At 41.2% G+C, this 13,255-nt stretch overlaps 1 protein-coding gene across 1 annotated transcript in view; it reads right to left on the reverse strand.

The window, feature by feature from the left end:
- The window catches only part of PTPRT (protein tyrosine phosphatase receptor type T), a 1,692,228-nt gene that overhangs the window by 1,335,708 nt on the left and 343,265 nt on the right, over positions 1–13,255 (reverse strand). The window contains exon 2 of the mRNA XM_086932257.1: positions 6,733–6,858. Coding sequence (XP_086788383.1) covers positions 6,733–6,858 — 126 coding nt within the window. The remainder of the gene's footprint in view (positions 1–6,732; positions 6,859–13,255) is intronic.

Raw genomic sequence — 13,255 nt, forward strand, 5'->3', positions numbered from 1 at the left:
AAGTGTGTCAGTAAAAGTCACAAATGCAGAGCCAGGGAGAGAAATGTATTACTTTAAAACTTTACGCAGCCTGGACCATATCCTGGGGAAAATAGCACACTGCAGAGAACAAAAATGGAAACAGTCAAAATGACAGCACCAAGGTTAGAAAGAACTCAACACAAAGCCCTGATGAGGGCTCAGAGACCCTGTCAGGGGAGGTGCACTTTATAAATGTCAAAAAATCAGTTAATAAGTGGCAAAACGAGTAAGCTAGCAGCTATAAAAAGTAGCACTGAGCTAGAATTGAGCTAGCATGGGTGATTAAGGCACTTGCTGTAGTGATTGGTGGCTGACGCAAAGGTCGCATGCTTAAATTTACTTGTGGGCTGATTATTGAGACTATTCTGAAGTAAGCTAGTTTTGTTTGTAGGTGGCAACAGAGTGCCTTAGATCATACAGTAAGATTAGAGTGGAGTGTCTGACGCCATTTTGACAGTCTACTTTTCGGTCTCTTGTGAGAAAGTTCAAAGGTGTATTCATGTGTTCTTGGTTTTCCATGGTGTCTGTAATGCATTGGGTGTACTTGCAAGGAGAGCAAAAACTGCAGGGAGAGGAATTGTAGTAAGCTCCAGGAAGAGCCATTCTCTATTTTGTTGTTGTTGTTGTTTTGCAGACCAGTAGTAACTGAACGCTTTTCAAAGTACAGCGGATGGGCAGCACACCAGTAACATTATGCTTACAAATAAGTGCCATTTTGGTTCCAGGCAAAAGATATACAAAAGGATTGACAAAGCCAATAGGTCTGGCTTGCGTTTTAACCCTTTCCTTGCTGCCGTCCTCCCCAGTGCTGCCATCGGCCAATGGCCGACGCGGCCCCACCCGCGCACGGAAACGCCCGCACCGCGGCGGAATTACCGCCGCGGTTAACAGGTTAATTCCAAATGAAAACATTTAAGAAAGGCCTGCTGCAGTGAAAAACAAAACAAAGAAGCATTAGCAATGCCAATAGGCATGATTTTAAAGGAATGTTGTATTGTTAAGTGAAGCCTTGAAAGGAAATAGCACACATACTTGTGTGGAGGTAAAGAACTGTGGAATAATATTGGTGTAGGTTAAATAGTCAGGTGACGGTTACACTGTCAAAGCCAGACCTAAACATTCATGTAGGGTAATGACTGCCTCCTACCATCTGTGCTGCTTCAAGTGAAAGACAAACATAAGAAATTATCTACTTATCTAAGACACTTTAAAAACATTACAATGTCTTGTGTGTGACTCTGAAAGTTCAAGATCAGCAGCTGGATAAATAAACAAAATGATCAAGCACTTTTTTGTGGAAGCGCACAACTTCTACTGAGTCACAGCGTGTACTCCTGGCTCCCAGCATTTGGGCGGAACCAAAGACCCTCTCTAGTGCTACTCGCATAATTGTCTGGTGACAGCTGCGTTTTCAAGCCAGACAATAAAAAGTGGACAGACTGTCAAACTGAATAATAATTATTTAAAGTCCACAAGCTTTATGATGGGCAGCCACGGGGCGGGGAGGGGGGGGGGGTTAGCTACCATTGGAGAAGCAATTGCAGTGGCACCCTGGCCAAGAGGTCTGAAGAGCTTCATGACTTTGATTATTGTTGTATTTAACAGTCTGAACAGCGGCCAGAGGGCCTTTTTTTCCTTCCTTGCACTAAGGCCCATTACACACTGACTACACGAGGCAGGCACCTAGATTTCAGCTTTCAGGCAAACAACATACGATAAGTGAGTGAAGTTTTTCTTTCAATTGCACACAAACTAGGATGACATTTGATTCCAGGCAATAATACATTTCAATTTCTGTTACTCCAGCAAACAGCAGTGAAATGATTGGATTTAATATAAAAGGCCCTAGCTGAAGCCATTTTTACATAAATAATACACATGCTTTTGGCATTTTAGAAATGAGAAACAATGTAGAGATGCAAATACACCAAATAGAGCAGATTACAATTCCGACAGTGTTATCGAGTTTACTAGTGATCTTTAGTGTTTTCTATCATGCTTAGCTCAATATTGTAGGGGGGCTGTGCAGAGTATGATTTATTGCAATTATATTTACGTTTTAGTGATAATTCACTGTTCGCCTAAAGAAGTGAGAGATTTTCTAAAATGCATAGATGCTTCCTAAGTACCATGAGGCACAGTGAATTTAGCTTCTTAGCATTTAATGATTGTGAGAAAATTGAAGAATGGAAATTTGAAACACACTGAATAATTTTGTAAAATGTTATGATTAAAAATAAAAATAAAGGGTTACTCTTAAAAGGTGTTTTTGACATATTCAAAAGATTTTTGACAACTGATATTACAGTTTTCTGATCTGTATAAGTTACAGAGACAAGTTCATTGCACCCAAAAAAAGGTGAAAATTTAGTTTTGAATGAATGTGTGTGTGCTAAAAAACACAAGTCGCATTGTATCGGAATCTATGCCATGTAAGCAGAATTGAAGAGCTTAATATGAATGGTGGTCAGGATCGACTATGGGCTCAGAGCCCGCCGTAACAGGCCCTAGCACCCATTAAAGGTCTGCTACAGTTTAAAAATCCCAAGCAGATGGCCTGGGCCTTTAACAAGGGAGCAGGATTTAATAACTGGGTAAGCGTGCTACAGAGGGCTCTAAGGCTATTAGAACATTTCACCCCTAGAGGGCAGAATGTTCTAATTTGTAAAACAAAGGCCTCCAGAGCCCAAGGGGATTAAAATCTCTTAAGGCTCCATGAGGCCTTTACTTCACAGCAAGAGCTGTGAACAAATATTAGAATGTTGGAGCTCCGGGCTACTACTGGCCATTATAAGCCCAGAGCACTCCATTATTTTCAATGGAGGTCCCAGCATTCCTATGTTCTAATTTAGTGTTTATCATTTGGAACTCTGCAAGTTGAAGTAAACTGGTCCTCAACCATGTCCATGTGAAGACCTTTTCCCGTATATATGAGAAGAGGAACTTGGACATATAACCGGTGGTCTCATCCATCCACTGTCCCTCTTTCATGCCATCATGCCATCAAGTAGAGCTTCATGATCGAAAGCTTAAAAAGTCTCAGCGAGTCTCAGCGAGGCCAAGGACATGCAGTATTGTGTTGTGTCTGTTGTCTGAAATCTGTAAGGGGTTTTCTATGGCACGGGTGAATGATGTTCTGTCCATGATATATCGGAATTCTGGTTGACTCAATACAAAGCTGTAGTTTTACGTGGCATCGAACAGCTGGACCAAACATGCGTTATTAAAAAGTTTCTCTGAGCAGCTAGGAGAGTAACGTATATTGGTCTAAGTGATCTAAATTCGTTTTTTTAGGAAGGGTGCTACTAGCTTTTTCATGGAAAATGGGGCAGGAGCCCTGATGTACAAAAAATGTTTGCACATCCGAATCCTGTGATGTAAAAACTTACAGGCTTTAAACCAATGCTTAATTTGTAAAATAATAAGGGCCAGGGCTCTCTTCAGGAGGTCACTGCAGCTTATACCACACATTGCCCCTGCCAGCGCTGTCAATGATAATTGGGACTTTTTCAGGCCCTCAAAGCTAACAGAATGGCTTGGGTGGCAGGTAATAGTCAATTTTAATGTATATTGAATTAATGTTTTTGTGCTAATCCCAGACAGCGCCACCTTGTGGCAGACTGCTACAAGCGCCGGTGTTGACAATTTAGTGCAGGTGCCGAGCCCAGAAACCACAGGCTCAAATTAAGCACTGCTTTAAAACCATAAAAATGCAGATTGCAATGCATTTACCGCTCAGTATGAGTTGGAAAAGGCTTTCCAATTTGTTAAGTGTACTTATTGTGCAACATATAAAGAAAAGTCAAGAAAAGGGGACCTTGCAGAGGGAGCCACTGCATCATTGTGGTCCCCCATACAATGTAAAAATACTTGCCAACTACCATTACGGTCACAAACCATTAATCTGTTGCTAACTCCTGAAACGAGGTAGTAAGACGTTGTCAAAGTGGAATCTGTTTCTGGGGACAGTTTAAGCCCTGTGAAACCTGATGCGAGCAATGGAGACCAATAATAGTAACAACCCAGCTACTAACCATCACATTGTAACTGAATATAAAACGTCGACCTGTGGATCATGGTGGTAAATTGGTGCATTTGCAAATCTAATCACTAGTGTGATTCACTATGAACATGAAGTCATCGCTGCTCACTTATGTATGAGGTAAAATGCCACAAGGTAAAAAACAAATTGAGACAGTTTTGAAAAGAAGTAATAATCAAACACTGTAATAATAAAGAAGCGTCCCCCCAAATTAAAATTTCCCTTTTCAAGTAGAAGAAACTCTAGGCTAATAAACTGCAGAGCTCCTTTAGAGTTTGGTAGGGTGGGATTGCTTCCGCGAAGTGGTAATGACCCCCATCAGGGTCGCAGTCCCTCCTCTTACAGAGTTGAAGGAATCAGAGGGTCTGTGACAGCAGAGCCACAACTGACTCATCCAGTGGAAACGCGTGACCTTGCGGGCTTCTTTGCCCTGCGGCCTTTAGTCACTGTGACATATACCTAAGCTTACTCAAGGTCAAAGTCCTTTATTTCGGTTCCCTATATCCATAAAATGTACAATGTAAAAAATATTTAAAAGAAAAAATACAATAAAATATACAAACTGATTTTATCCGAAGGAATGCAGATTTGTTTTGACAATTGCACCTAAGCTTACTCCTTTTTCCCCGCGCAGGTCCGAGTGAAATCTACGAAAGGCTCCCAAGAGCAGGGAGAAAACTCCCTGAGCATCAAGGATGTTGCATTTTTATTTTTTGTTATAGTATATCAAACTCCTGCTTTGGGAATTTGTTTCACTGAACAAACATGTATACCAAGGGGGGCCATGGTGCCCACTCAGCATTCTTCTCTTTCTTTAGGGCAGAGGTCTCCAACCTCTTCATTAATAAGAACTACATATGTTCAATGAAAATCATGCTGAACTACTATTATTATTTGTTTTGTACACATCAGGCAAGATACGATTAGTGGCCACCCTCTGCAACATTACCAGCCATGATCACTTCAGTGCAGGACTGCCAGTAGTAATGTAAAAAAGGCTTCATGAATTTCGAGTGCCTCTAGAATGGTAATAGGTAATAGCCACAGCTGCAATGCCCCTGGCACCAATGCAATAATACTGAGGTAATAATATTAGTAACACTTCTTCCAGTGTTACATGATTTATCATTCAAATATCAGCTTTAAATATCTTTTGGAAATTATGGATTTGGAAAATACACGCATTTTCATCTGATGTACACTTCAGTTTTGGTATACATATATTAATTTAACCAAGCAAAAGCTTCTAATTTATTTGGCTGAGCTGCACACAGGAGAGCTACTCGCAGGTAGCTGGCGTGCTACCAGTAGCTCACGAGTACCTCGTTGGTGAAGCCTGCTTTAGGGCATCGCTGCACTGGAGGCAGAGAAGTCCCCATCAGACAGGTAGGAACTCCTTAATGAAGCAGGTGGTCCTCTCAAATTGGAGCGGAGGCCAAAGACTCTGCAGATCTGAGGGGCTGGGAGGCGGCCCACCTAAGCCTAAATGAGGTGGACAATCTGCATTGCTTGTAAAGTAACACTAACTAACTGTATGAAGGCATGGAGAGTGGTATGATCTGGAAACAACCCTTTAAAACGATTCTTAAACTAGGTCGAAATGTTGTGTTGCATCAATGTGGTGGTTGTGCTACTGCGTATAAGTTGCACTGTTTGTGACATGAGTGTTTTGTCGGCAAGCCCAGGTTGTGTGTCTTGTGCAGTGTTTGCTATGCTGAAATGCATACGTTGCTTGTAGTGAAAAGTGCTTGTTGTGGTCAGTTTCCTGGTGGTACAGGCTGAAGTGTGTTAATTGCGTTTGTAGGAACAGGAAGTGTGTTCTGGGAAGAAGTGTGTGTACACTGCAAGGCAGCCGTGGTGGGGAAGTGATGTCATGGTATATGAAAGTAGCCATGTTGGAACCACTGACTGGTTTTCCGAGTCAGTGAATAGGCATTCACAATTTAATACACGTCCTAGCAGCACCAAAATATACAGCCACTTATGTTTTTCTTCTCTAAACTTCTCACAATAATCATTATTACATTTCTCCTAAGTTACTATTTTTCTTCTGCCTCTCTCCCTCTACCTTCTTGCAATCAGAACAGCTTAGTCGATGGCTGTTAAACCTCGAAATATCTGTTGTGCTTAACTCGCAAACAATATCCAAATAAATCTCTTTAGCTAGATATTGGCAATCTGTCACAACACTTGAAGGCAGAAACCGGTAGTAACTTATACCACTATTTTGTTCCTTTCAATCGTTATTTACTGTTTTGCATTGCCTGTGATTTAAACAGCCTGACTACTTGTCATTTGAAAGTAAGTCTGCCTGTGTTTACGGAATGGTTTTCTGTGTAAACAAACACTAATTTTAAATGATACAGCCAGAGTTTCAGAAGTACATACAATTTCTAGACATTGGCTGGACGTCTGGGTTAAAGGCCTGATGACATCACTTCCGATGACATCAACACTTGTGTCACACGCATGACTATTGGAGCGACGTTTATGCCAGTTATGAATGCATCTGCTCGATACGTGGCATTTTAACACTGGATTGTGGTGTGAAACATTTACATTTAATTTTCAGAAATCAATAATTTCCCTGGCAGTGCACTCCTATAACAGTTGACTGGGTGAATATCGACAAGGAATCGTTCATCTTGCATAAGATTTAGTCCGCTTACCTGTTGGCACGACTGGATCTGCAGGAGGCTTCTCCCACGTATTGACTTGCTCCCAAGTGAACCCATTGGTCCCCAGTGCCACGCTGTACCCGCAGTTATTATAGTGCTCATCAAAGGTACAGCCACCTGTGAATAAAGATAGAGGGGTCAGTTCCTTGATATGAAAAAGTCTCATCTACAGGGATAGCGGATGGAGAAGGCGTGTTTGATCAATCATGCTTTTCAATGCACTGAAGCCCAATGACCCAATGACTTTTTCACAATATAGTAGGATGCTTATAATCCAAGAGTCAAGCACAGTGAATAGTGGGTCAAACTTTTACAAGCCCTGTCTAGGTGCAATAATACTTCCTTTGTAATATTCTAAAACAAAAGTGGCAATTATTGCCGAGGACAATTCACTTTCCATAGTATGGATTTAAAAATAGATTGTTACTTATTTGCAACACTACACAAAATGTATGACTTCCTTCCACTGCATGTCAGTCCTAATGTCTAATGGTGGTTTAGGAAATGGCAGGAATGGAAGGGTAAACCTGCAGTATAATCTAATCCTATTTACCTACAGACTGAAGAAAGGCAAAACAGCCCCCTGGTACTGTGAAACTACATCGTGGCATTGCATCCACTATACCAACTACCACTATTTCATAAAGGTAAGAAAATGCAGGCAAATATAGATTCACTCTTCTTAATTCTGTAACTACTTACCTTGATAATATAGTGGTAATAAATATTTAAAATGCACTTTGTTAGGTTGACTGTGATGTAGTGCCCCCAACCTCCCTTATCAAGATGTGATGACAACTGCCGGACCTCTATCCTTTATGGAGAACATCAAGCTACAAGGCTGATAATTTCAGTCCTGTAGAAAGTCAATATCAACCTTGCGCAGAAAGGCCACAAACATATTCCTTTGGAAGACTATATTTAACATCATAAAGCACTATAATTGTGCCATAGATGGGATCCCAGAGATGGCTTATACTGGATATAAAGTAATTCACAGTAGAAGAGTGTACCTGGAGCCAGCAGCGGCCCATGCAAGTAAGCGGCGGGGCAGTCTGTTTTCGATGGATGATGATGTGGAAAATTAAATAAAAAATTTATTTTCCCACATTCTTACCTGCATGAGCCGCGGCTGCATGGAGGCTCTACTTACGTTGAGGGCCTGCAAAAGCAACATTACCAATTGCTGTGATTTCTCACCCAAAATGCCTTCAAATCTTTCTCTCGTAATAACTTGAACAAACTGCTTTCCTACTCTCACTAAAGATGTACTCTGGACTAGGGGTTGGACATACGTTTAATTTTACCGCAGTAGTTGGGTGAATTTGGCGATTTTCATGCTTCACAAAGATGCATGAACTTTCCAGACCTTGATCTATGCTGGCACAGTTACCTTCATCCAAAGATTCCCTGCAGACGCAAACACACCCACCATGGACAGGACATAAAGGCACATGAAACTGTGCACCTTCCACGTTCATGAACGACAAAAGTCCCAGATGAACTTCCAAGAGTGGGAAAAGGATAATGAGGCAAAATATTGTCAATTGTGTCTCCCTCATTCCATTCAGGAATCAGTGAAGAAAAACTAAGGCTACCATTCAATGAGATCTTTAGGGGTCGATTCCGATCCTGGTAAAAAAACGTCCATACGATTCGTATCCGGAGCCCTTTCCGTACGAATCGTACCCGTCGGTCCGAGTCGCGTAGTACGATCCGCATTCTGTGAATCTGTTCGAATCGTCGTGATCTGTACGTATTGCAAGGCTGAAACCATAAGCCCTTACGGCTCGTACACATGCAGTACGACCCTACAAGTACGATCCGAACCGGGAAATCAGGACGCGATTCGTACGGTCCACGTCAGGTAAGGGCGATTCGTACGGAAAAGCGTACAATCACATTCACACCGTACAGTGCGTACCCCCCATGATCGCAGGGGTACGGCGCGTACCCCTGAGATCATGGGGGGTGCGCACCGTACCTGGGCGCCGTTCCGTACCTGTTTGGGGGCGAACTCTGCTTTTACGGCTGTTTTCAGCTCCCGTAGGAAAAGGGTTGTACGGTGCGTACCCGACACGAATTGTACTTGCTGGGTCGGAAAAAGCAGCCGCGATCCGTACAGATGTCGCGCACAGCGGGTTCCGAGGGAGATTCGTGCGGAGAATCGAGTCGTACGGTGTTTGTACGATTCATACGGAGTCCTGCTCCTGGTTCGAATCGTACCTCGTCGTACGTACGGAGGATGTTGCAGGGTACGATTCGTACGGAAAAAACGCTCCATACGGCTAATCGGAGCGCTTTTTCCAGAATCGGAATTGACCCCTTTCTGTACCACTCCTGGAGATACCGCTGGGGTCCACCAGCAGCACAAAAAAGAAGCAGAGTCTTATCGCCAGTTCAAAAGATACTTTGTTGCTGCTTCCAGCCTTGAATGATAGTATGATTTTTTCTACTGCAACACCTATTTTTTTGTTGCAAAATCTGTTTGTCATAGAAAATGTTGTGAATTTTTTTTTTTAATCGTGCAAAGTTCCATGCATGTAAACTGCTGAATTTCACACAGTCCTATCCTGCACCAGGGCGAGATAAGCAAAAATCTGTCATGTTTGCCTCAAAGTGGTGCCTGCACATTCAGAATATGGAGGAGTCAGGAAGAGTCCGCCTTTAAAAATAGTAGGAAAAGATATTGATTTTTATAACCACTTTGTTATAATTAGTGTTTGATGAATGAAGTGCGAACAGATGCACTCAACAGTTGACTCGTTTTTAATGGGTCTTGGCAAAATTTAAATTAAAAACTACCAAATTTCATGTGCTACAAAATTCTGCATTATGTAATTCCACAAACTTTTCTCCCATGGGAGACTATTTAACAAAGAAACGTCTCCTCGAGTGGCATTCTCTGCTCAAACCAATCTCTGTATGTATCACTCATTTCTTTTCAAGCAAAGTATATTTTCACGTGAAATAATCATGTGAAATATCGGAAAACCACAGTGCATGTTAAAGCACCCAATTGTAAATTTTCCTTGAAATGTTCCTGAAATTTCATAAAAACTACACAAATTCATCGACTCCCAACATCCGATTTCTGTAATATATTTTAGATTAAACATACTTATATCCCAAAAAGTGTGTAAAGGCTTATGAACTGTACTCATTGATAAATAGCAATATCATAGAAAGTATAGTTTAATAGTCATCAAAGTTAGAGCTAGCAAGTTACAAAATGCAAGATGGATAAGGACTCTGCTCTGGCACCAACCTTTAACCACTTGGCTGCGGCGGCAATTCCGCCGCAGCGCTAGGGGGGAGGGGGGCCGAGCGGCGCTCGCATGCTCGTGACGGAGCGGCTCCGTCACGAGCCGCGGTTGAGCTGTGCTCATGACGGAGCGGTTCCGTCATGGCCCCGCCCGCTCAATGGAACGTCCAGCGCAGGCACGCCGAGCAGGCCATGACGGAACTGCTCCGTCATGAGCACAGCTCAACCGAGGCTCATGATGGAGCGGCTCCAACATGAGCATGGAAGCAGTTAAAAAGACAGCACGTTTATAACCATAGCATAATGCTAATATTTCCACTACTCAAGGAGGAACATTTGACTTACACTGAAGTGTAAATACCCTGATCTCAACGAAAGGCAGAATGGATCAGTGAAAAATCGAATCAGTGAGCTAAAGAGGCAATGAATTAGAAGCCAAGCAGGAAGAGTCAGCGAAAATCAGAGTTCTCCTAAAAGTTGTAATGACGGTGATAATTTTCATAACATATGTTATGTGCACACAGAGAGGCGGTTCTTCATCTCACGCCTATGATATGCACACATTGAGGACTTCAAACCGACTATGATCACAGCAATAACTATATAAATTTAGGATGTACGACATTACAACGCATGCTTTTACATCGCATGCTTTTACAACGCGGGTTTTACAATGCATACCATTACAACGCATAGTGCTTTGGGGCATTGGATAGTGAATAGTTTAATTTACTATTCCAACTCCAGTCCCCGTGGATAGTAGGGAAGGTGTTGAATAGTACATTAAACCTATTCCCTATCCTAGAGTGCCCCCCAGCGCAATGCGTTGTAATGGTTTGCGTTGTAAAAGTTGCGTCGTAAAGGCACTGCGTTGTAAAAGTTGCGTTCTAAGTGATGTTTCCCATCAATTTACAGTGAAAATGTCCTCTGACTCCTAGTGTCTAATTACATCTAGAGAAAAAACGTAGAGATGGACATGCAGGAGCCTGTGTACAACGTGTTGGGTAGGGTGTGCATATAAAAATGCACAGAAAACAGCCAATATTGATAGAAACGCCAATACTTCCACTTTGAGGTTTCTGTAGCCCTGAAATAAAATAGACATATTCAAATAGCACAGAAAAGTCTCAACACACACACATATATATATATATATATATATATATATATATATATATATATATATATATATATATATATATATATATATATATATATATATATATATATATTCACTGAAAAAACCATAGGTTATAGACCATATATAGTTAGGAATTTGCATTTACAAAACCTTGAAAATTCACTGAAAAAACCATAGGTTATAGACCATATATAGTTAGGGATTAGCATTTACAAAACCTTATTTTACTCGCACAAAACCATTGAAATTCCATATATAGTTAGTTGCACTAACTATATATCGCGCACCCGCAATCCATTGCTAATGATGTCACATATTACATCATTCATGACATGGTCAGTGACATCACTGATGACATCACTGATGACATCTCAAATGACATCACTGATGACATCACTGACATCTCATTTGACATTACTGATCACATCACTGATGATATCATTTATGTGATAATACAATGAACATCTTCAGACTCTAATATAACCTTAGATACAATCAGTATAAACAGACACTCACAGACTGTCACTTATCCATGGAGTTACTCACACACCTACTCAGTCATGCAAAAGATTAATCACACCTCCATTTCCTCAACTATACAGTTATACACACCTTACTTATTCAAACATATACTAACACATATTTACTCTCTTATACAATCCCTGATACAAGTTCACAATGATCGATACAGCCACTCTCACATTCACTAGCTCTTATGTTCAGTTATTTATATATGTCAACTCTCACATGGACTGTGTTTTACATATGTACTTACTTTGACATGTAGCACTGAGATATCCATTCACTCACCAATACACTCATGCAGTCAGTCGACCGCCCATACAGCTGTTTCCACATGCACTTTTGAACCCATACATTTAGTTAATCAACTGCTCACACATCTATGCACAGAGTCATACACCTCCCAGCCACCCACACACATACTCAGTCTCCCATACAAATACTTGGGCAACCATTCAATAACCCATATAGTTACTCATATAGCTACTGATTTAAACATGCAGCAGTTTACAGAACAACATATATAATGATTGCCAAATTAAGACAGTTTAGTCACTAACCCATGCACTCAGTGAGACACATTTAATCACTCACTCATACAGTCAGTCATGCACCTACTAAATCCTTCATCCAGACACTTATACATCCACTCATTCTTCAATATGTAAGACATATTTTAACTTTACAGAAACATACAGTCACTGGGTGTTGTCATCAGTGATGTCATCAGTGAAGTCATTTGAGATGTCATCAGTGATGTCATTTGAGATGTCATCAGTGATGTCATCAGTGATGTCACTGACCATGTCATGAATGATGTAATATGTGACATCATTAGCAATGGATTGCGGGTGCGCGATATATAGTTAGTGCAACTAACTATATATGGAATTTCAATGGTTTTGTGCGAGTAAAATAAGGTTTTGTAAATGCTAATCCCTAACTATATATGGTCTATAACCTATGGTTTTTTCAGTGAATTTTCAAGGTTTTGTAAATGCAAATTCCTAACTATATATGGTCTATAACCTATGGTTTTTTCAGTGAATTTCATTGGTTTTTTAAAAGCTAATATCTATAGCTGTAAAATATATTCTTTATTACGTGACGTATCACGTAGCCCGTGAGACGCCTCATGATGCATCGCATAACCGTGACGTATCGTCTCTGCAGCGCAAACCAAACCCGTAACGTAAGCGCGCCAGAGCACGCTTAAAGATATATATATATTTTTTTTACCTTAATTAGACAAAATCCACACGTGCACATATCACAAACGTTCCAAAAACACAATATGTCGGACTCCCATTACGCTGCCAGTTAGCTGCCCGGTTAACGTACCGGAAAGCACCTCTACCGCGAAAAATCGCAATATTTTTTTCTTTTGCCCCGCGGGCAACTATAATAGCCCCCTCATCAATCCTAGGGGTTCACCTTACCCCTTTCCTTCATTTACACCTTTTTTTTTTCCACCTCTTGTCTCTCGATCTCCAGACTGTTTACAATGTTAACAGCCAATCAGCTACTCCTCAGACTCCCGTTACGCTGCCGGTTAGCTGCCCGGTTAGCTGCCTGGTTAGCTGCCC

The sequence above is a fragment of the Lissotriton vulgaris genome, chromosome 7 (assembly GCF_964263255.1).
Source record: "Lissotriton vulgaris chromosome 7, aLisVul1.2, whole genome shotgun sequence".
In the NCBI taxonomy this organism is placed as follows: domain Eukaryota; kingdom Metazoa; phylum Chordata; class Amphibia; order Caudata; family Salamandridae; genus Lissotriton; species Lissotriton vulgaris.